The sequence below is a fragment of the Stegastes partitus genome, unplaced genomic scaffold (assembly GCF_000690725.1).
Source record: "Stegastes partitus isolate 25-593 unplaced genomic scaffold, Stegastes_partitus-1.0.2 Scaffold1213, whole genome shotgun sequence".
NCBI classification, from domain to species: Eukaryota; Metazoa; Chordata; class Actinopteri; family Pomacentridae; genus Stegastes; species Stegastes partitus.
The window spans coordinates 101,898-126,196 of record NW_007578944.1 but is presented as its reverse complement, the minus strand read 5'-3'; the positions used below and the strand labels follow the sequence as shown (position 1 = coordinate 126,196).

The following is a 24,299-nucleotide window of genomic DNA, read 5'->3' as shown; positions in this document are numbered from 1 at the left end:
TCCAAATGAAATGCACCTGACAGCATGTTAAGTATAGATTTAATTTAAAGGAGAAAAAAAGTGTTTATCTTGTAAGAAAATGCAATGATTCATTTGTAAAGACGCATTGCTTTTAAGCTGCCTCAGATCCTGTTTGAATCCCGGTCCAACAGCAACTGAGGGGTAAACGCCATTTAGCTACTTTAGTAGCATTTGCGCAGAGCCAGCCAGACATCACCTCATCCAGAGCACAGATGGGTCTGTTTGAGCCAGGTGCTTAAAAACCCAGCGTCTGTTAGGCCGCTGCTGAGGTGGGAATAAAGGTGTGCAGGAGGCTCAGCTCCTGCTGGTAGGCGCAGGTAGGAAAGCAACAGTCAGCTTGAGAGAAGGGCTGTGGATAAGAGGGGGAGGAGGGAGCAAAAAAAAACCACCAGGCAGTGATAGCGCAACTAGCTGAGCAGGTTGAGCTGGTTCCTGGTTTGTTTTCACCCTGGCTCTAGGACACATGCACAGTTTTAACAGTTGAGTATTTATCATGCTGCTGATCGAAACTGCTAAATCACACAACACGAGAGAGAGAGAGGAGGGGAGAGAAACGGCACGCCACACAACTGCAAAGTAGTCGTCTTTGTGGTCTAAGAATATTCCTGTGACCTAATAACATTGATGTCATTTCTAGCAAAGGAACTGAATTAGGTTCGGAGAGGAAGGAGAGAAAGAAAGGACGTTTTTGTACTTTTCTCTATCTAATGCGTCACATTATTGACTTGGCCTGTAATGAATAACCATAGTTGCTGATTAAAGGGGCACTCCACCAATTTTCCACACAAAGAAATGGTGGACGGCCTGTGAAAACATTTTCGAATGTCTCCTGTGGCTCTGGAAGAAGCTTTCCAAAGTTTGACAAAATAACCCTGATGTTCTCACAGTGATGTCGACAAGGTTATCTACAGCTGAGGTCACACAGCTGAAATACGCCTTTAGTGACCCAATTATCTGCTGACATTTGTTGCTGATAATTTTTAGGGCCACAATCTTAGTCGTGTTTTAAAGAAATATTTTTTCACGAGAGCTTTATCAGCAACACTGATGTGATTTAGCTTAATTTACGTTGTAGCATAGCATGGCCAGTGTCTTTTCTGCACATGGTAGCCTTGCAGGAGCTAATACAAAAGCCCACCTCCTCCATTGCAGCCCCAGCCTGAAGTAAAGCAGACAGGCGTCTGCGCTGTCACCATCAGGCATTCATACTCCCAGGATGTGACACTTCCTCTCCTCACGAAAAGGGGAATAACTACCAGACCACCATCAACCTCTGTCGCTCCCTCCCACCTTGCTTCTTCCCTGTTTTTTTTTTTTTTTTTTTAAATCTCCTCCTTGCCCTCTCCCAGGTCTTTTGTACACCCTTTCTCCACTGTGGGACTAATCCCACTCAGGACCGCCCACTGCTTGTGGTGCTCCTCTTTTCTGATGTGTCTGAATGTGCTCCAGACTTGAGAGGAAGGTCACATGTTGGTCACGCACTCACACCCGAGTTTGTTTTTCTGTCCTCCATCATCCTCTTCCTCTGGTTGCTCTTGCCTTCCCAAATAAGAGGCTTCATCTGGAGTGCTTTCATGTTGAAAGAAGGGCTCAGACTTTACGTTGCCTACTTTATTTGTGTTAGGGGCATATTGCATATTTGTCTCATAACAGTGATATAATTAAGTGTACCTTTATGTAGCCCTACTTGACAATCACAGCTGTATTATGTGATAGATGCCTTCAAGTATTTTTAATAATGAAGGGGTGTCCTTGTTTTTCTGTCAGTTGACTTTTGTTTTCCTAATGTGCTATTTTCCTCTTTTACTTTGAAAATCCTCAACTCAAGGTCCTAGTTTTCCCACCTTTTAAATGTATCACTACATCTGCGCCGATCAGGACCCCACCCTCGCATGAGTCTAGTCTTATCCAGTGCGCTTGCAAAGCTCAGGGACCACCCACATCACAACAACAGACCCCCCTCCTGTAATGACCTTTAATGTTATGTGCCAAGCCTCCTGATCTGGAACTGAGGGATCTTCCAGTCTTGCTGATCAACTCCGAGTACCCCCACCACACCACCCCGCCCCCCTACCCCTTGCGATCCCCGTTCCCTGCTCAGCCCAGCCCAGCTCTGCTCTCCTGCGGCAGCTAAGCTTGTTTTTGCGACATAGCTCTGGAGCAATCAGCCTGACAAGGCCGGCCCACTTTTTTTTTTCCCTCTCCTACCCAGCCCAACCCCCTCTGTGCCTCTCAATATTGCACTCTGTTTTTCTGCTGCATTTCCCTCTTTCTTTCTGTTTTTTAATACATATATATTTATATATATATATATATATTTCTCCCTGCCGCTCTCTCTCTCGTTCCTCTTTCTGTCTAAATTCTCGTTTTCTCTTTCCCTCGCCTGCGCCCTCCTCCTCCTCCCCCTTTTCCCTTCCTCGTTCTCTCTCTTCTCTCAGTAAATCAGCTTTCATAACGCTGTGCAGCGCAGCCTTGTTTTGCGAGGCTCTGACGCTGACAATATTCAGAGTCCGGGGCCAGTTTCCTGTTGCTATTCTGGGGCCCTTGCTTCCTGTGTGGACATGTCTTATTCAGATTCCAGGGCGCCTCTCGCTCGCTCACTCTCACCCCCTCCCTCCCTCCCTCCCTCCTCCTCCTCCTCCTCCTCCTCTCAGCTCGTCTGTTTCTCTCCTCTGTTCTCTCTTTCTGTCTCACCCCTTTCTTCCCTCTATATGATTTTTAATTAATGTACTTGAGAAAATTCAATCTGCTGACGAAGTGTGTTGTTTTGCATTTGCTTCAGTGAATTGTTTTTCAGCCTGCAAAAACCCCAAGCTCCTGTTTTTGCTCTTGTGAGCTCGTTCACACACACACACACACACACACACACACACACACACACACACAGAACACTCTCCCTTTTGCTCTCTCTGCTCACTCACACACTCTCACACTCGCACACACACTCTCCCATGCCCCTCCCCTCTGCCTCCATTTCTGCTGGGCTGAGCTAGTTTTGCAGCACAAAGACTGTGGCTGACTGCAGCACTGTCTGTCCTCTGCTTTCTCCTGCTCTCGCTGGAACGAGCTGCTGAGCCTGGATGGATGAAACCAGCCTCACAATGAAATTAACTCTCACTCTGTGAAATAACCCCTATATTCTATATTTTTCCTTTTTTTTCTCCCCAGTTAATTCACGGATGGTGTCAGTTGCTTTGGTAGCGCCCTCTAGACATACTATATATATATGTATGTGTGTGTGTGTGTGTGTCTGTGTGTGTGTGTGACAGTAGGAGGGGAGGGGCGTTGCTGGTCTGGAAAGCAGGCAGACTGGCTGTAGGGGTCTGGAGCCTCCCCACCCATCCAGCACCCCCACCTCACCCCGAGGCCCCTCCAGCCCCCTTGGCCCTCTGTATCCCAGCACCCCTCACCTCAGGCTGGGCAGCTGCCTGCCTCACTTGGGCATCTGTGCGCTGCCCTGGGACTCCCTGCTACTATTGTGATCTCTACAAAAGGCCCCCCACGCACACACCATCTCCCCATTATTCACAGCAATCAGACCCCCCCTCAGCCACCCACCCTCCTCCCTCCATCTACTCTGTGGTAGCTACACACAGACTGCTGCAGTGTTTGTGTGTGTTGCTCACCTCCTTTTTTTTGTTCCCCCCACAGAGAACCTCAATTAGGCAAATGTGGAGCGTTTAAAAAAGACCTCCCTACTTATTGATTAAGATTCATCGTTGGCCTTGATTTTCTTTTTGACTGCAAGCCTGTATCACCCAGGAATGTAAAAGCCGAACTGTACTGCTCATTGTCAAATGTTTTATGCCTTAGCAGACTCTAGATTTTTTGCTGGTTCACCGTTTCATCTCCTACTTTTTGGTCCATGTTATTATCCCTCCCACGTGGCTGCTGGTGATAAAGTAGCAGTGTAATGGTGATCTCTTGGGAGTTGAAGCTAGCTCATCTGTGGAGGTAGAAGACATTGTGTCTGTGGTACTGATACTCCAGGCAAGATTATCTGTCCCCAGCAGGGTGTTCCCAGCCTCTGAGCATTGTGTCACCCTGCTGTTGTTGTCACTATTCAGGTTTGTTGTTTGCCTACATCTTAGAGAAATGAAATTACACAACTGTGATGTGCTGATTTCAAGCACAAATTAGTTTTTGAGGTGTTTACTTAATGGCTCATATATATTTATCATGATGTGAATGGGGTTAGGTTTACATGGCACACCTTTGGGGTGCTCTAACTGTGTCTAGAGAGTTTCTTGTGAGCCTGTGCTGTGTATGAAACCCTGTAATGGCTGCTGCTGCTGTTTGAGGCAGGGGCCTGCCTTGCTTCTCCTCCTTTCTCCAGTTCTTCCCTCATAGTGGGATGGGAGTGCCCCCTTATGGTTGAGCTCAGCCCTGCAAACCTCGAGCCAGGGCTGGAGCAGTCGCTACCCAAGCCTTCAGAGGTCTTCCTAGAGGCCCTTCATACCATGGCACGGCCCCTGGATGCAAGTGGGAGCACTGGGCAGGTGGCTGGAGTGTCAGCGATGCCCACCTGTTTGTCTTGTTTCTCTACACCTGGGTGTTTCCTGTTGGTATTTCCTGGTAATGTAACATGAAGCCAGTACAGGTGCTTCAATAGACCAGACAGCCTAAATTTTATTTTGACTGAACGCCTACAGTCTATCAGTCATTTGTGCGTGACGGAAAAAGGTGCTGTGATTATGGGCTGGAGATAATGTGCTTCTAGGCGCAGTTAAGTCAAGTCAGCACAATCAGAGGCTGAGCTGGGAGAAAGAGAAGAGAAACCCCCTTAGAAATGGAGAATATTTCACTTGATCTTACGCTTAAAAGGGAAGAGATGACTTTTCCCATGACCCCATTCGGATATCAAAAGCCCGCTCGGTCCTGAATGAGTGGTAAATGCGCAACGCTAGAGTGTTCTCACTGACGAGGTCGTCAGCAAATCAACATAAACATTGGGGCACTCACGAGAGACAGGAAGGAAAAAAAAAAAAAAAGTTCAAGGTTTTGCTGTCTTGTGTTTGTCCACTCTGTGCATGTGTCTCCCAGGCCTCCTCAGCGCTAAAGGCCCAGAGGCTGAGTGTGTAATTAAAGCGGTGGCGGCGCTGGAGGAGGGAGGGTTGGTGGTGGTGGTGGTGATGGTGGGGGGACGAGGAGGAGGAACACGGCTTTGGTGCGTCTGCGTTTCCTGTAACAATGACGGGCTTCTTCTTTTGTAGTAGCTGACTGCACCGTGACCCTGCCAGGCACGCAGGGAGGCCGCCGAGAGACAGAGGGAGAGAGAGACAGACAGAGGAATGGCAGCAACAGGGGGGAGGGACTGTGTCGGCTCTAATGTGTCAACCACGTGGATCACAGTAACCATGGCAGCCCTTGAGATGCTGCCAGTTTTTTTTTTTTTTCTTTCCCCCCCCCGCCTGTCTCTCTCTCTCTCTCTCTCTCTCTCTCTCTCTCTCTCTCTCTCTCTCTCTCTCTTTACTTTGGTGCAGAGGATGTGCGAGCATGTGTCTACTCTGGAGTGAGTGAGCGAGCTTTTTTTTAATTTTTTTTTATTTGGTTTTGTTTTTGTTTTGTTTTTTTTCCCACTGTATATTGTATTTGGCATCTGGAGGCCTGAGAACAAGGAAGCCTGCCAGCCAGGCGGTAGGTGAAACCCTGAGGTCTGAGAATGACAGAGAAGAGTGGGTCAGGGAAAGTGTGTGACTGAGGGATGAACTCTGCCCCCCACCCCTCCTCTTCACCACCACCACCACCACCAACACCACCACCAGATCTAGTTACACTACTGGCCAGAGTCACACATTCCAGATACGTTTCATTATCTCAGGCCCACTACACTACCTCTCTTCTCCCACTTTCTGCTTCTCATAACCTACAAAAAAAAAAAAAAAAAAAAGGGCTGGCTTGGCAGACTAATGGCTCTGGTCGGGCTTGATTGATTCAGTGAAGTAATCTGCAAATGGAATACATTAGGATGGCGGAGAGCAGAGCAGATGACTCAGAGACAGCACAGGCACACTCAGAAGAGCAGTGGAGAATATGGGAATTGTGGGAACAGTAAAGACTGTCTGCCATTTTCAACATTCATGAACAATAACTGCATCAGAAAGAAATGATAGAAGACGGTGAGGTTTTTAGTATTTTTTTAAATAAATGTTCAGCATGTAAATATGCCTTCTTTTTTTTTTTTGCTTTCTTCAGCCTTCAGATATTACGAATACTGTTCTGCAGTTCTCAGCTCTGAAGTTCCATGTTAGGCAGTGCTGGGAAAAACACAAAATGGCTGCCATAGAGAGAGGCTTCTGCAGAAAGAACTGCAGCTCTCTCCTTCTCTCCACCACACAGCTCAGAAATCCTCCTCTCTTTTTTTTTTTCCTCCTGCGTGTAGAAAAATCCTGCGTTTGTGTGTACACTCGTGTCATCAGCTGTTATATTTACCATTGATGATACCACTGTGACCTTCCTCCGAGCTCACAGCCCCCCCAACCCGCCACCCCCCCACGCTGCTCCAACTTAGCCACACTGCTGCTGCCCCTCAACTCCTCCTCATGCCTGATCCACATCCTCCTCATCATTTGCCTTCTAATAATGAGCGTGTTGAATAGCAGAGCCTCAGCAGCATCAGTATCACCATCCACCACCCTCCCACCAACCCTCCCCCCCTCCTCCTCCCGCCGCTACCCCTCCTCTCTCCTCTCGCTGTCCGGCTTGTGCAGTCAGCAGAACAGGCTGGTGCTGTGCAGTATTGAGCTGGGAAAAATCAATGACTGCAGAGTGGGAGTAGGTAGGAGCTAGTGTGTGTGTGTGCATGTGTGTATGTGTGTGTGTGTGCGCGTGCAATACTTCTGCCTGTCCAGAGCCGAAGAACCAGAGCTGTCAGTAGTCAGATATTTACAGAATGTTAAAGAGCTCACCCTGTATACTGCATACGTGCCACTATAGCAGGTGCACACGTCTTTAGAAGTATTTTCGTAGCTTTTGTTTTTTTCTGTTTGATGTTGTAGCTGTTGTCGTGCATTAGGGGCAATAAACCTTTTGATAAGATGGTGAGAATGTTGAATTGTAAACATTTGTTTGCACCACCTCACCATTTGCTTGCAACAGAAGAACTTCTCAGATGTTACAATCACTTTATTATCCTGTTAATTTATTCTGGGCCCAGTCTGTAGTGTTCCCACCTTTTTTTTACAAAGAAGTTCTGTCCTCTAGATAAAAGAAATTGTTCACCTGGACTCTAATCTGAGCCAAGCCTCCCTGTCACACACATAAAAACTAAACCCCAGCTGACTAAATCACTATTTTTGCTGCATGCACAATGCACTTAACATTAGATTACTGTGAAATTGGGGCTTTGCTTGTGGTCACAAAATCTGATGGGTCACAGAATACAAATAACACTCGAAGTGGGCTGTGACTGAGCAAGTTCTGTTTTTAACTTGGAGGAGGGTAGATACATTTTGAGCAGGAAACTTATGAGTACTGTCCTGCTAATTTTTTGTTTATTCTTTTATTGACTCTGTGGATATTAATTTACTCTCAGGAACATTTATGTCAAGGCTCATAGATCTTATATTATGGACAGTCTTAATTTGGCATATGACCCGCTTGTCAGAGGACTCATACTTATCACAGCATTAACTTTATAAATAACAGCGCTGTCCAGCCTTTCCTGCTCCATATGAGCTCAGCAGAAGTGTGGCTGGTCGGGACACATTTAGGACAGCACTCATTAGAAGCACTACACATTTTGTAAACAGTAGATGGATGGAGGACAAAGACTGATGTCGAGTGGAACAACATGCTGAAAGAAACATCTAAGTGGCGGATATTTGAATCACCGCTTCCATTCAGAACTTTCAGATAAATTCAGAGCGAAAAACAGGATGAAGAGATTTGTGTGTTGGGCCTTTAGCCTTGAGTTGAAGTGCCAGGCTTTGTATCCAGGCAACCATATGCACAACTGAACATGTGATCACAAGTTCAACTAAATCTGAGAGGAGAATTGTGATTCAGATCATGGACTATGATTCATCATGTGATCTTTTGACCGGATCAAGAGTCAAGTCGGTCTGATATGTCAGTCAGTTGGGGAGTTAGAAACTGTTTTTAGTGCCAGAAAGAGAAAAGAAGTTATCTGAGAGGTTGTGAAAGACAGATTTTCTGAGTTATTCAGTGGCTGCAGAGCTTAATGAATCTGCATTTTTTACCACTTTGGAACCAGCTATCGGAACCCATCCATAATGTTAAAACTATTCCTGAAGGTTTCCTACAGATGTGTTGTTTTCAAAATAAAAAGGCTTTTTACAAAAATATTATGATAATTGAAGTCATACTGTTGACCTCAATTCCATAAATATATTGTTGGTTTAAACCTAGTTTACACTCTGATGCAAGGGTGGCAAGAGTGAGTTACATCTCCACGTGTACTCATTTCTTGTGGCTTTATACTCTCGGTTGATCTCCATATAGGCCCCCAGGGGCCCCTGAAGTAGCCCAGATGTCACCCTACAGTAACCTCCTGCTGAGGAGTGACTCCCAGATGCAACTCCAATAACCAACCCCTGGTGTTTTTTTGCGCTGTAGTCTGGGTCAGGGCGGGGGTGCTGTTGGATTGTATTGTGGCTTGGATTCAACTCTCTACAAGAATCTCTGAATCTTGGAGCAGAGGTGGTCATCGTGGCGGATGGCCAGCCCAATGCCCTCAGACCGAGCCCTCTGTCAGATGACCAGTCTTGTGATGTCTGTGTGGAGGTTGGGTGGTGCTAGTTTTGAACAGGAAAGGNGGGGGGGATAAGTGCAAGTCAGCTGACGATGCTGGCTGCTGGAAAAAGGTTCCCGCCACGGTTGTTTAAGCAAGGAATGTCATGCTGTTTGATCTCCGCTCTCTATTCCAGAGCATTAAGATCTCACTGCTCTGTGTCGTCCCCACAGCGTGGCTCTGCCTTGTTCTGACCTGTTTTTACATTTGTGAACATTAATTGGGTATCAGCCAGTGAAACACGTTGGAGTGCAATACTCACACATGAAGCCCTCCTGCTGCGTTTCGCATGGTTCCCTCGCTGCCACATCCCCTGCGCGGGTCAGAAAGGCCCGGGTCTGTGCAGTCACCGAAAGTGGGAGAGGAAGACATGGAGGGAGGGCAGAGGGAACAGGGTGAGGGTGGATTGGAGGGGGGGGAAGGAGGGTGGATTCTGAATCAGCGTTCTCCTCCTGTCACTCCCTCTGGGGTTCCTCCATCAGGTCACATCCCAAAAATAGCAACGGGCGCTGTTTCAAGTGCAAAACCGCCGGCTTCGGGGCTGCAGCCAGCCTGCGAGTGTGAGATTTCTATGGGAATAGTTGGCCACCTTCCAATGAGTGCTTTTCCCCCCTCCCTCTCCTCCTCCTCCTCCTCCTCTCCCGTTTTTTTTTCTCCCTCCTCCGATGTGACTGGCAGATGAGCTTGCATTTCTGAGCAAGCACATGGGCTCCACGTGAGTGGCCAGTGTGTAAACATTCACCTTCCCACAAACATAATCATCGCCGGCTGCCTTCCTACCTTCCTGCCTGCCTGCGTGTCTTTGTGTCACAGCCAGCGAGGCTCAATAACAACACCACATGGCACCCGAGCTCGTGCCCAGCACCAATTATTTCAACTGCCTCCTGAGATGACTTGCTTCAAATGTTTTTCCCCCCACTTTCTCTTTGCAAGTCACACAAACAGAGTTCTCCTTGCCAAGATGGATCATTATCAGCATCATGGGAGTGATGTGGGGTATTTTTTATTTTTTTTAAAAAAAGGTGGAAAAAGTACCTGAATATATGTTTGCACCATAATAGGGTCGGCAGTCTTGTATGAGAGAATAACAGACACACCCCGGTGAAGGCAAAGATTGCTGTAACGCATCAGTGACCATTTGGATTTTCACTCACTTGATTTGACTTCACTTGACTTTGACACAACTCTGAAATAGAAAGCTCTCACCCTCCTCCTGCAAGTATGCAAAGGAAAAAAAGCCTGAATACATTTATTTCTTATACTTACTTATTTCTGCTGAATATGATTCACAGAGTGAGTCTGAGCCAACCTGGGCTTTATTTACATCCCTGCGTACACACACTGACACACTGATACACGCACACACTGATTTGCCTTTGATATCATGCATTGGTTTTTACACTTAACTCCACATCATAAGCCAAGCTTCTGCAAAGGCTTGCAGGGAGTTATTCACTTGACTGATGGTTTTTGTCTTCCGAATGTTCTTACCAATGTATTCCTTTCAAATAGTTTAAATCAAACCTGCTGAAATGGGGCGTAAAATGTTATTTGAATTGTTGTTGTCGCTGTTGAGTCGTGGTGAATAAATTAGCCACAAGCCTTAAAATATAGAAGGTCTTTGGCTTCAGCTAATGTCTTATTTTCTATGTCGTGGTTTTTCATTTAGAAGAAAAATATAATAAATATTCAAAGCTCGGTCATTTTAGTTCACAGAATGTTACAGTAAATATTGTTATAGTAACTTTTAACAAGCCAATATCTGTTTCGTTTTCACAAATGTATTTATCAATCAAAATGTATGGATTTTAGCTCCAACTGATGTTTAAATAAACATCTGTTATGTAACGCCACATCTGTTTTCCTCTTTAAAGTAAATAAGTCATCATTTAGATGTAAAAACCACTCATGTGGCTTCATAACTTTATTATCATCATTAACACGTTTTTCCTCTGCTCTTGTTCCAGGATCTATCCGGCTCCATCGACGACCTGCCCACCGGTACAGAAGGGGCCTTGAGCCCAGGCGTCAGCACCTCAGGGGTGTCCAGCAGTCAGGGTGAACAGAGCAACCCGGCCCAGTCGCCCTTCTCTCCGCACACTTCGCCCCACCTGCCAGGCATTCGAGGGCCCTCGCCATCGCCTGTGGGTTCCCCCGCTAGTGTCACCCCGTCTCGCACCGGCCCTCTATCCCCTGCTGCTGTGCCAGGTACGGACAGGATGCTACTAAAACTGGAGTTTACAGAAGTACAGTATGCACCCACAAACTTGTGTGTCTAAATCAACAGTTGCCCACTTTGCTTCAGTTTGCCTTTGGTCTTTTTTAGATCTTCTGCTGAAGTGGCATTGAGAAGGTCTTTGAAATTCTAAATTCAGTTTTCCAAAATGCAGCATAACTCACAGTAAATGAAGGGGGAAAAAAAACATGAAGAAGCTTTAGCATTATCTGCATGTGCAAAAATGACGAAATAACCAAATTCATGTGACATTAGAAAATGACTGAAGGTTCACCTGCCAAAGGCTGCTAGAATTAAAAATAAATATATAGCTGCCAAAAATACCAACAAAAATTATTTCAGTCCTCTTTTCAGGTGTCACCTGTTCAGTATATTGAGCCGAAATCCCATTTGAGACATTGAGTAAACAACCAGGAGACAGATTTAGAGTTTTAATTCAAAACTCAGGACAACAGCTCACATTTGTAATTCATGAAGCAACTTGCCAGACGGGAACATTAAGTTTCTCATAACACGAGGCCAGTAAACCATCCAGTGGCAGAGGAACAGAAGTTACGGTGCCACCAAGAAGTCATCGTGGAGAGCAGCGTATTGCACAACCGGCGGAACACTGTCACAGTCCTTTTTTTAAAATTTTTTTTAAATTTATTAGCATGCATGCGATTGGCTTATGTTCATTTTGTGGTCAGCATGTCAAACTTTAGGAACAAGAAACGGTTGTAAATAATGAAGGCAATCAGATCTCCAAGATTTCAAACCCTTGTCCAGTCTCCTTAGCCCACGTATCTTTACTTTCTTACAGGTAATCAGATGCCTCCCCGGCCGCCCAGCGTCCAGTCGGACAGCATCATGCACTCTTCCATGAACCAGTCAGCCATGGGCCAGGACAGGGGTGAGTGCAGAAACATGCTTGAAGAAGTCCGAATGCTCTAGTTGCTCATAAACAAAACCCTTTCAGAGAAGCTCCTCAGCTGCTCAGCGGCCGGCAGTGCAAGAATGTGTAGCACATCCTCAGCAGCTTTTAGGTGTGATTGTTTGCATTTGTATGCATTCCTCCCTCCTGTAAACACTCCCCCAGGCTGTACCTTTAAATAAGAATGTGTTTGTAGTCGACTAGCCAGGTCAAATGAGGGTAAGAGCAGACAGACACACTGGGCTGTTGTGTGAGGAAGTGAAGAGCTAGGTTCTTAACACAGGGCCATAATGTGTTATGTTTAAGCAGATGCAGAGTTGTTTTTTCACATTAGGTGTTTTATAAGTGATGAAATGTACATGTAATGATTCCTACTATTACTGTTACTTTTTAAAAAATGATTCCAAGTCTGAAAAATTCAAGCGTTCATGTACAGTATGCGCCTGCAAATAGCAAAAAGTCTCTTCATTCATGAATGACGTTCCCTCTCTATCTTCTCCAGTGTACATGCGTAACCCTCAGATGCCTCCTTATGGGTCCCCTGGACAACCTGGCTCCGCCTTATCTCCACGCCAGTCTTCGGGAGGCCAGATGCATAGTGGGATGGGACCTTATCCCCAGAACAATGCCATGGGAAACTACGGCCCTCAGGGGGGCCAGTATGGCCCACAAGGTGAGTCATCAGGATGGAAGCATTGGGTAGGGTTGCTTTAAGAGCCCTCTTCACTAGCTGACAAATTAGAAGAGGACAAATGAAGGCGCACTGTTGAGTGGTGCACTCTGCTCTGTCATATCATGCAGGATTTTTTTTCAAATACTAAAAATATTATGAATGAGTTTACAGTTGTCGTCCTGTGACCATCACAGTTTCGTAGATAGCCCAGATTTTAAAATAAGGCTTTGAAGTTTCCTCTCACTTCATATATTTATGAAATTATATCACTTCACTTTGAAGTCTCAGATGGTTTCTGTGGGCTTTGAAGAAGTTCTGCTATGAGTCACAGCAGCGAACAGCGGGGGCCAGATAAAGCCCGCTTCATCAGGCTGCTTGTCAGAACAGGCAGCAAAGAGGTAAATTTAGAGCTGGACTGGAGAAACTCTTTATCTCGTTAGGAAGAAATGAGTAGAAGATTTCTCTGTTTTAGACTGGAACACAGTATGATGGGATGAAACGCTGTCAGTGTAACACTCTAATATAACCATATGAGTGAATGTTGATCTGTAACACCCACAGGTTATCCCAGACAGCCCGGCTACACAGGGATGCCCAACGCCAACTACCCCAGCGGCCCTGGCATGGGAGGCTCCATGAACCCCATGCCTGGTCAGGGCAGCGGAGCTCCGTATGGAAACATGCCACCTGGCAGAATAGGTCCTGGGCAAATGGGTGCTCGGCCCTACGGTCCTGGCATGGCCTCTAACATGGGTGGCATGCCTCCTCAGGTGGGGTCTGGCATGTGTCCCCCTCCAGGCATGAACAGGAAGGACGGTGGCCCGTCGATGCACCACGGACCCACAAACTCCATACACAACAGGTGGGTGCTTACAGCTGCTGGCTGCATCAGCATCTCAATGAGACATGAGGGAGCAGTTGACAGTCGAGGGTCAGTACAACTCATTGCATTAAGAGTCTCGAGCTTGGAGAGTTGTTCTCATCTTTTAGACGAGTGTGTGTGTCCTTGCTTGTATGTGCTGGTTGTGTGACCATGAAAAATGATTGGTTCTTCCCACGTGCAAGCCGGTGTGTTGTGTGTTTTGGTGCCTGAGTGTGCTCCAGAGTTGATGGCAGTAGACCAAACACTTATCTATGGGAGAAAAGGGAAAAAATGGAGAGAATGAGAGAAGAGGAGATGGTCTCTGCGATCAGTGAATCACATCCCTCCCAAGCAAGGATGCCAGCTCAGCCTACAGAGCAGCACTCGTGGGCTTGGCAATTGCTATAATCATATGACGTAAATAGATACTTCCTAAAAAAATAAGCTGAACCCTGTGAAGACAACACACAGAACAGACTTGTATCAGCATCAATCAGAGAGAGAATGACAGCCTCAAAACTCTTTATTTCTTTGTGATTTTGATATGGGATTATGGTACTTTCCTTAGCTTGTTTCTTAGATCTCTCAAGTGTTCCACCTAAAGCAGCATTCTCTTCTCCAGGCCACCTGGCTACCCTAACATGTCCCAGGGCATGATGGGAGCAGGCTCTCCATATGGCCCAGGCATGAACAGCATGCACGGTATGATGAACCAGGGAGGACCAGGGCCTTACCCGATGGGAGCAAACATGGCCAACAACACCCCTGGTGAGTACAAGTTACACTGCAGCCCTGATCAGGTAGTTGTAGCACTACTGTGGGCCTAAAAGCTTTGTCCATAAAATGGCTTTATAGACTGATAATCTTTTATTTTTATACCCTCCTCTTATTACCCCTGAACACCCAGGAATGGCTCCCAGTTCAGAGTTTGGCATGGACAAAATGAACCCTGCCCAGAAGATGAACAACAAAGTGGAAGGGACTCCCAAGCCTGAATCCAAAAAGGTAAAAGTGCAAGGTCCAGAGGACATGATGCTTGCATTAGATCTGTTTTTCCATCTCACAATTTTCCTCCATCACCTGTCCCACAGAAGTCAAGCTCTTCCACCATAACCAATGAGAAGATAACACGTCTGTACGAACTTGGGCCAGAGCCAGAGAGGAAGATGTGGGTGGACCGATACCTGGCCTTCGCTGAGGAAAAGGCCATGGGCATGAACAATCTGCCCGCTGTGGGTCGGAAGCCCCTCGATCTCTTCAGACTCTACATATCCGTCAAAGAGATCGGCGGCCTCACCCAGGTATGCCTGATGTTGCACCTGACTTTGGTCCGAATGTCTCAGATCAGAAGAGTCAGCTTTGTAATTCTTTGGAGTGTGCAGCTTTCTGAGCCTCCTCCTTCCTCTCTCGCCCACCAGGTGAACAAGAACAAGAAATGGAGGGAACTGGCCACCAACCTGAATGTGGGCACGTCGAGCAGTGCGGCCAGCTCGCTCAAGAAACAGTACATCCAGTGTTTGTACGCCTTCGAGTGCAAGATCGAGCGTGGCGAGGACCCGCCCCCGGACTTCTTCAACACGGACACCAAAAAGAACCAGCCCAAGATCCAGCCTCCCAGCCCAGGTGAGCACTGCCATCCTTCCACAGCTACTCACCATTTACTTCCTCCTTTTGATTTAAACTACACTTGAATGAATGAAAGCTTCTTTCAGTTTTCCCGTTCTCCCTTGGGCGCAGTGTGAACTCTGTGCAATTCATCACAGCCTGCCTGCTCTATTTGCCTCACATCATCTGCCTATAAACTCGTGTATTTTATTGTATCCCATTAATTGCAATGTTAAAAGCCGATCATAGACCATCGTTTGTTATCTCCTGTTGGAGCTGCCGTCCTCCATAAATCACTGCTGTTTAAGCGTGTATTGGAAAAGTTGTAAATGGCGGCGGTGTAGCTGTGAGCCACAGAAGTGCACTGTATCCTCTGGACAGTTCCACGAACACATACCTTGGGGGAATACTCCCTGGCATTTGCACAGGACATGACGACAGACTTGTCCTTTCAGAGTTCCCCCTTTGGTTTCTGTGCTAACAGCGATGCTACCTGCATGCTAAATCTTTCAATGAACTCTGAATGTTGGGTAAAAGTCAGCATATAAACTGGAAGTCAGTCATACCAGTGGTTAAGGGAGGGGTGTAGCAGGGAAGGGGAGGGGTCATGTCAGGATCACGTTGTCGTTTGGAAGCTGTTTGTTTTGGAGGGACTCCTGTTCAAGCTGCCAGGAGCAACCGCACCAGGAGCGACCACGTGCTGCCTCAGCCTGGCCGAGACCCAGGCTGTCAGACACGGGGCACTGAGTCAGCGCCGGGGTGTTGTTACAGGAGACATCAGGGTGCTTGTCAGCTGGCATCAGCCCTCTAGTTAGTACGAAGGAAGAGCTGGGGAGGGTTGGGGGGGAGGGCGAGCGGTGGCGTGGGGCAGGAGGTGATTTGGCGATAGTGATGCTCCGTCAGTGGCGTGTCCTCGCTGCCTGGTGCCTGGCCCAGGGCTACAGCGGCAAGGCAACACTCCCTGGAGATTAGTACTGAGCCAGAAATGATGAATGGGGGGGAAGAGGCTTGTGTGTGTGTATGTGTGTAAAAGTCACACGATTCGCGCACACTCTCTCTCTCTCTCTCTCTCTCTCACTCTGTTTCTACCATGCTATTTTTTTTTTTTTTTTACATCCTTACGAGATCCTCCCCCTCCCTTTTCCTCCCTTCATCTTTAGCAGAGGGAAATCCCTGCCCAGAGGGAGGGGGGGAGGGTGAGCCAGTTAATGTGTGTGTATGTGTGAGAGCTGGAGAGGCAAGAGGGTGATGTGAGAAAATGTGAATAAATGTGACCTGCCAATGACCCCAGTGTTGTGTGTGTGTGTGTGTCTGTGTGTGTGTGCCAGTTTAATGAATGGGAACCTGTGACTCATCAGACTGGCGTGCTAATAGTGAGAAGTCCTGAGCTGAAGTTAAGGACGAGCGCTACTATGTCACACGCACACAACACAAACAAACTATCACTCACTCTTGTGCACACGTACACAGCTCGCTGTCTCCTGTCTCTGCAGGCCAGGCAGTAATCTGTCAGAGTCAGGGTTTAGATCATTGTTTCCTGGTGACTCCCGGAGCCCAGCGGTGGTTGAGGAGGGTGATGGGAAGTGGGGGTGGAGGGGCTGGCATGCTGTGATGAGCTAGAGGATTCAACATTTTCGCTGGCTGTGAACTCAAAAGCCAGTCAGCTTGACACAAACTGTGTTCCTCTGTGCAGCGCTCAGGAATTTCTTAATGGGATTTAGGATTGCCAAAAACAGCATGCGTTCCTGAAAGCCCCCAGCAGTGCTCAGCCTATCAGCAAGACTATCCCACCTCACTATCAGCTCTCGCCTTTATTCCTGGACGGAGGGCGGGAAGAAAGGGATGTTATTTGAATTCTGTGGGATCTTTGAATGTTACCAACCAGGGGACTTAGTCGTTGTTTTCCTGGTACTGACTGTGTGTGTCTCCTTCTTTGCAGCCGGTTCTGGATCCCTGCAAGGACCCCAAACTCCTCAGTCCACTAGTAGTTCAATGGCAGAGGGGGGAGACCTGAAGCCCCCCACCCCAGCCTCCACTCCGCACACACAAATGCCTCCAATGCCTGGCGTCAGGTACAATTTAGAAGCCACTATATCATGTTTCTTTGATGTAAACGGTATCAGGAGTCATCACAATAAAATGAAACACATCCCTGTGGTGAAATTGGATCATTGCAGTAAGAAATAGAATACAACAGAAAAATATGCTATTGAGTTATGTAATGATAGGTCATGTTAAGATGTACACACAACCACCTGACTTGTCAAGAAGTGTATAAAAGGAATTTAATAAAAAAGGAGAAAAAACAATTGCTTGACTCATGTAGCATGTGAATAGATGTAAGTCCTCAATAGACTTACAATTTTAAAGTTGTATATGGATCTTTTGAAATATGCACATTTCAATAACAAGCCTCCTATCCTCCTATAGGAGTAGTGTTAGTCTGCAGGACCCCTTTGCTGATGGCGGAGACCCAGCATTTTCCAGAAGGAATGCTATGACTCCCAACTCTCAGGGCTACCAGCCTGGCATGGGTGGCCCAGAGATGATGGGTCGGATGGGTCCCTACGAGTCCAACAAGGACCCCTTCGGAGGCATGAGGAAAGGTGGGCACCGACATTGCTGTTAAATGAGTTGCTTCGGGAGTTCTGCAGAAATTAACAGTATTCTGTTTTGTTTATTTCTTAAGCTGGAGAACAGTTCATGCCACCAGGCCCCAACAGTGGAATGGGGGAACAATATAACAGAGGCCCACCAGGCCCAATGGCCAACATGCAGATGGGCCAGAGACAACAGTACCCATATGGATACGACCGGAGGTAAACACACGGTTATTCTCCCAGAAGTTGATGTAATGTTAAAATCATATTGTAAAACATCCATTAAGGGTTGCAAAGATAAGTTTGTGATCAGGCCTGTACTGTTAAAATTTCCTTTTTCTATCTTGAATTAATCAACTGTTACAACAACTGATGAGCGCTGTTTATTGGTCTTACAGACAGGAGCCTGGCATAGGCCCTGACGGCAACATGGGACCAGGAGCTCCTCAGCCCAACATGATGCCTTCTGGAGCTGACACAGGGATGTACTCACCTAGCCGTCCTCCACCACAGCAACGGTCAGTACCATTCAGCGCAGAGACTGGCCTGTATTATGACCTAAAGAGAAGATGGTCATTTGAAGACATTTTACCAGTGTGACTGTTTATGTTTCATAATAAAACTGTTAGTGTAGTTACTGAAATGATACAACGTGAACTTCTGTTATTGTTTTCAGACATGAATCCTATACAAATCAGTACCCTGGCCAAGGAGCTCCCCCTGGTGGCCCATATACAAATCAACAGCCAGGAATGTATCCACAGCAGCAGCCGGTGAGAACATTATGTTCAGCATTTACAGTTGTCTTATTGCGATGTGATTCCTCTTTTTTAACATTTAATTAACTAAAGATACATTTTAATATATGTGTCAGAGGTAAGTGTTCCTACCTGTGCTGCCGTCCAACTGAACAGAAGCATTACCTGTTCCTAAAGTTATTTTATCAGGATTCTCAGTTGCTAAGTTTAATGCTGAATGTTGTCTGCTTACAGAACTACAAGCGTCCTGTAGATGGAGGCTATGGTCCTCCAGCCAAGCGCCATGAAGGAGAAATGTACAACGTTCCTTATAGTGGTCAACAACAGCCAGGACCCCAGTCTTCGGGGCCCCAAGGCCAACAGGACATGTATAACCAATACAATGCATACCCTGGAGGGGACCGCAGACCACCAGGCCCACAGAACCAGTTTCCTTTTCCCTTTGGACGGGACAGAGGGCCATCATCTGCAGGTCCCAACTCCCAGTCTCCAATGCCTCCCCAGATGATGGCAAGCCCCATGCCTTCAGGTCCTGATGGCCCCCAGGGCCCAATGTGGCAGGGTCGCAATGAGATGGGCTACCCCAACTATCCCAACCGACAGGGACCTCCTGGACCAGGCCAGGGCCCTGGCTACCATGGCATGAACCGCTCAGAGGAGATGATGCCATCAGATCAACGCATGAACCATGAGGGACAGTGGCCTGGCCACGTCAACCAGCGGCAACCACCATTTGGCCCCGCTGGCTCTGGACCTCCTATGACCAGACCCCTACCTTCCACTTACCCGACTTCACAGAACCACATTCCTCAGGTGTCGAGCCCAGCACCCATGCCCCGGCCCATGGAGAGCAGGACATCGCCCAGCAAGTCCCCCTACATGCATCCTGGCAGTAAGGTGCAGAAAGCTGGACCTCCAGTACCTGCCTCCCACATTGGCCAGGTCCCTGTGCAGCAACCCATGATCCGGCGAGATGTGGCCTTCCCTCCTGGTTCAATTGAGGCTTCCCAACCCCACCTCAAACCCCGCAGGCGGCTCACAATGAAAGATATTGGTATGAAATCTTTATTTCATTCTTGGCTCGATATGTTGTAAACTGACAATAAACAAAGTACAGGCAACTGTCTGCCTTGCTTAGAATCCGTTATCAGATACAAGCTGCTTATTTGGAATAGGCAACATAACTCCAAGCCAATGATACAGATCAGTGAACCTTTGCTGGTTATTTATAGCTGTAATAACTGATCATGCTCACTTTGACTCATATTTATTCTGTTGTTGTCTTCACAGGCACTCCTGAGGCTTGGAGAGTAATGATGTCACTAAAGTCAGGCTTATTAGCTGAAAGCACCTGGGCCTTGGACACCATTAACATTTTACTGTATGACGACAATAGCATTACCACTTTTAACCTATGTCAGGTAAGTTCTGCACAATTTGTTTGCAACAACACGGCAAAGTAGTGTTGCTGAGTTTAGGGTAAGACTGATTTGGTGAATTTCTTCTCTGATTTTGCAGCTACCTGGATTCCTGGAGCTGGTAGTGGAGTACTTCAGACGCTGCCTCATTGAGATCTTTGGCATCTTAAAGGAGTATGAAGTAGGAGACCCAGGCCAGCGCACCCTAATAGACCCTAATGCAGCTGAGGACTCTGATGATGAAATTCCCATGCCTGAGGGCGAGGACATGGACACAGATGAGGAGGACGAGGAGGATGAGGAGGTAGAGGAAACAAAGACCAATCCCGACACTTCCTCGCTGGTCCAGGTAAAAGAGGAGGAGGACAGCTCCCAGAGAGATAAGTCATCAGAAGATGAGGAAGAGGAGAAGGAAAGGGAGTCCTCTATCAAGGAAGCTAATACCTCTACCTCAGGGTCCTCCCAGGACCCCAACCTCCACTCGGAAAAGCCCAAGCAGGCTAGCAAGTTTGATAAACTCCCCATCAAGGTGGTGCGGAAGAAGAATCCCTTCCTTCTAAACCACTTGTCTAAGCTTGGGCAGCGGCAGAGCTTTGACAGTGGCTTGATACACTGGAGCATTGGTGGAGGTGACACTACCGAGCACATCCAGACCCACTTTGAGAGCCGGATGGAACTTATCAAGCAGCGGAAACGTACATCTGCAGCCACTGAAAGCCGCAAGAAGGTCCAAGTGCCGGGAACGACAACAGAAAACCATGAGAAATCCAAGTCCAACGGAGAGGATAAAGCTCGAGTGCAGCAGCTGCAGTCTTCTGAACCTCATAAGTGTCCAGCAACGAAGACCCCTCCTCCTCTTCCTATTGGCGCACCAGTCACTGCCACCATTGATGATGTACTATCTGCTCGCCCAGGGTCGGTCACAGAGGAAGTGGTTCGTGGCGGCGCAGAGGAGCAGAAGGAGAACGGTAAATATCTGTTCAGTATCAACCCAGACCTCCAGAGCCGGCGCAACATCAAGATCCTGGAAGATGAGCCTCACAGCAAGGACGAAACACCGCTCAGCACTCTGTCAGACTGGCAGGACTCATTGGCTCGGCGCTGCATCTGCGTTTCCAACATAGTGCGGAGCCTCTCCTTCGTCCCTGGGAACGACCTGGAGATGTCGAAACACCCAGGCCTGCTGCTGCTGTTGGGCCGCCTGGTGCTGCTCCATCACAGGCACCCCGAACGCAAACAGGCACCAGTCACCTATGAGAAGGAGGAGGAGGAGGATGAAGGCGTGAGCTGCGAGAGAGACGAGTGGTGGTGGGACTGCCTCGAGGTGTTAAGGGAGAACTGCTTGGTCACTCTGGCGAACATCTCAGGCCAGCTGGACCTTTCTATCTATCCAGAGAGTATATGCCTGCCGCTGCTGGATGGCCTGCTCCACTGGGCTGTATGCCCTTCAGCAGAGGCCTTGGACCCCTTCCCCACACTGGGGCCCCACGGCTCCCTTTCACCCCAGAGACTGGTCCTCGAGACCCTCAGCAAGCTCAGCATCCAGGACAACAATGTCGACCTCATTCTGGCAACACCACCTTTCAGCCGCTTGGAGAAGCTCTACGGCTCACTTGTGCGCCTGGTCGGTGAGCGCAAGGTAGCTGTTTGCCGAGAAATGGCGGTTGTCCTGCTAGCTAACCTGGCCCAGGGCGACAGCCTGGCTGCGCGGGCTATTGCTGTGCAGAAAGGAAGTGTGGGTAACCTACTGGGCTTCCTGGAGGACAGCCTAGCAGCCACACAGTACCAGCAAAGCCAGAGCTCCCTGTTACAAATGCAGAGTGGGCCACATTTTGAGCCTACTAGTGTGGACATGATGCGGCGGGCGGCCCGGGCCCTGCACGCCCTGGCTAAGGTAGAAGAAAACCACTCGGAGTTCACTTTGTACGAGTCGCGGCTACTGGACATCTCAGTGTCCCCACTTATGAACTCCCTGGTGTCCCAAGTAATCTGTGACGTACTGTTTCTGATTGGCCAGTCATGACAGCCGTGGGGAGGTTTCAGCTCTGCCTCTTTCCGTTCCCCCTCAACCCCCTTTTTTTGTGTGCGTGCGTGTGTGTCTGTTGCGCGTGAGTGAAAAGAGCAAAACTGACTGTCCTTTTTTTTTTTCTTTTTTTTTTTAATTTATGCAAAATCACCTCGGATTCCACTGTCTTTCTACCCCTGCTTCTCACTAAAGGAAGGAATATCATGAAGTAGCTGTGGATTTTAAACGTCTGAAATGGAAAGATACAGGCAAGGAAGAGCAGATTGGGACCCAGGCATAGGACAGAGTGCGCTGCCCTGCGGAAAGGACTTGTTTTTTAATGAAAAGAAAAAAATCTCCAGAAAAAAAAAAAAGAAAAAAACTGTAACCAAAGTTGCTGTCTCGTTTACAGTGAGTTTGGGGGATACATGTGCTCGCTTTCTCCCTTGGGGGGTCAGCAGGGGGAAGAGGGCACAGACTAAACAATATTATGGTTCATGTTTGGAGGCTACATAGACTCACGGACTGTGGTGTGGTATAATTGCTGTAACTTTGGATGCTATATACTCAGCCCCACAGGAACCACATTATTGGCTGTGAACAGACATCTGTCATGGGAGGCCTGTGCAGTAGATTGTAGGACTTTTTTCTGTACTGTACACCTTAAAAACTGTAAACATACTGTAATAATACTGTTTCACACTGAGATACGCTGGCTTGGCAGCAAACTGTAGTTTTTAAAAACAGTTTTAGTTAATGTCGAGAGAGAAAACGGCTTTCCCCCCAAAGTATGGTGAACCTACAACACCCCGACCTCTTCTCTTTGTCCCTTGATTGTATGACTTGACCCTTATATAAAAAAGTCACCTCTTTAGGACTGGTCCTCAACTCTAGATGCAGTCCAAGCTGCAGTGTATATATGATGTTGTACATTACACTTCTCTCTCTCTTTCTCAACTTCTGTTGCTCTTCACCATTTTTAATCTTTGACGATTACAAGTTTCCCTGCATCAAGTACGCCATGTGATTACTTGACGCCTTCCCTCTCCGTTACTTCGGCGCCTCACCCTGCTCGTATCGCGCTCCGGGGGGTGTTTAGCTGCTGTCCAACGCCACCCCCCATCCCTCCCCTCCCCAACAAACACAACTTCAAGTTTCAGTTTGTCTCCGGTCTGGGTGTAGAGAATATTAACAAGAATCATGTCTGCGGTTCCATTTGAGCTCCTTCATAAATGACAAACTAGACCTTGATGAAGAAACCGTTTTAATTTTGTTTATTTTGTTTATTTTGTTTTTTTTTTCCAGTGATGCGGATTCTGCATATTTGTATTTCAGATGATGTAGCTAAAAACTTGATGTAAATTCCTCTTTTTTCCTTTTTTTGGCTTAATGAATATCATTTATTCAGTATGAAATCTTTATACTATATGTTCCACGTGTTAAGAATAAATGTACATTAAATCTTCGTAAGACGTTTGCTGTGGATTTATTTATTATTCCCCTCGCACACAGTTGAGGCAGCAGTAAATAAAGTCTTGAATTTTTCATTTGGCTCGCACTTCACTTGCACTGAGACTATCTGATTCGTCTAAAGCAGCATGCAGCGTGTTTTGCTGACTGTTTGGATATTTACACATGGATGCAGAGACGCCGCTCACCTCGGCTCTGTGGAGTGTGCTGCTTATCAAATGCACAGCCGTGTTTTCCATCCCCGCATTGATTGACATCTCACCCCGACGTTGCACGGCTGTCCTTGTCCCCGGATCACACATGCTAATATTTACATATATATTTGCACTAAATGGGAAATGTGCAGGCAGAGCATCTCGATACATACAGATAAGATTGGAAGTCTCGTTTACCAAGAGTGGAAAAACTATTTTTCCCTCCAGAATTGCTCCTCTTAATTTCATTTGATGTTTTTTTCGCTTTTGTGACCAACATAAAGTCGAATGTCAGAAATGCAGAACACCAGGTTTAGTTTGGAAGGCAGAAAATTACAAGACAAAAAAAAACTTATTAGTTTAGCCCCAGTAGACGGCATAATGAAGTTCTGAAATATTTATTTCCATCTTAGTCCTCAATGGAGAGACAAAATAGCATCCATAAAAACAAAACGCAGTCGGCGTGAGCTAAATGTGGCACCAGCTGAATTTTCAAAGACTGCTGCCACTTCTTGATGTGGTTTTACTAAGTAAAGTTTTATTTATTCAGGAAGGCTCACTGAGATAAAGATCTCTTTTGCAAGGGAGACATGAAAACAAAGTAAAGTCCTCACTTCCTTTTCAGTGAGAGGATTTTGACTTGGAGAAATGCATCGAGGCAGCGGGTCTCCTGAAGTAAACCTGACTGTACTAACCATGGATAACTCCCACATCCTAGCCATGAACCCTGATTATTTAAAAGTTACAGAGAAACATTTATACACCATCTTTCATACATACGGCGCAGCTCCA

The 24,299-nt window shown here is 47.1% G+C and overlaps 1 protein-coding gene across 1 annotated transcript in view; it reads left to right on the top strand.

Moving 5' to 3' along the window:
- Positions 1 to 23,317, top strand: part of arid1ab (AT-rich interactive domain 1Ab) — a 51,726-nt gene extending 28,409 nt beyond the window's left edge. The window contains exons 6-21 of the mRNA XM_008297357.1: positions 10,741 to 10,981; positions 11,812 to 11,901; positions 12,425 to 12,595; positions 13,157 to 13,457; positions 14,080 to 14,225; positions 14,365 to 14,462; positions 14,549 to 14,758; positions 14,876 to 15,080; positions 17,002 to 17,134; positions 17,493 to 17,668; positions 17,752 to 17,881; positions 18,061 to 18,180; positions 18,339 to 18,435; positions 18,655 to 19,474; positions 19,711 to 19,841; positions 19,939 to 23,317. Of these exons, the coding sequence (XP_008295579.1) occupies positions 10,741 to 10,981; positions 11,812 to 11,901; positions 12,425 to 12,595; positions 13,157 to 13,457; positions 14,080 to 14,225; positions 14,365 to 14,462; positions 14,549 to 14,758; positions 14,876 to 15,080; positions 17,002 to 17,134; positions 17,493 to 17,668; positions 17,752 to 17,881; positions 18,061 to 18,180; positions 18,339 to 18,435; positions 18,655 to 19,474; positions 19,711 to 19,841; positions 19,939 to 21,861 (4,992 nt within the window). The 3' untranslated portion in view covers positions 21,862 to 23,317. The remainder of the gene's footprint in view (positions 1 to 10,740; positions 10,982 to 11,811; positions 11,902 to 12,424; positions 12,596 to 13,156; positions 13,458 to 14,079; positions 14,226 to 14,364; positions 14,463 to 14,548; positions 14,759 to 14,875; positions 15,081 to 17,001; positions 17,135 to 17,492; positions 17,669 to 17,751; positions 17,882 to 18,060; positions 18,181 to 18,338; positions 18,436 to 18,654; positions 19,475 to 19,710; positions 19,842 to 19,938) is intronic.
- Positions 23,318 to 24,299: the final 982 nt, after the last annotated feature.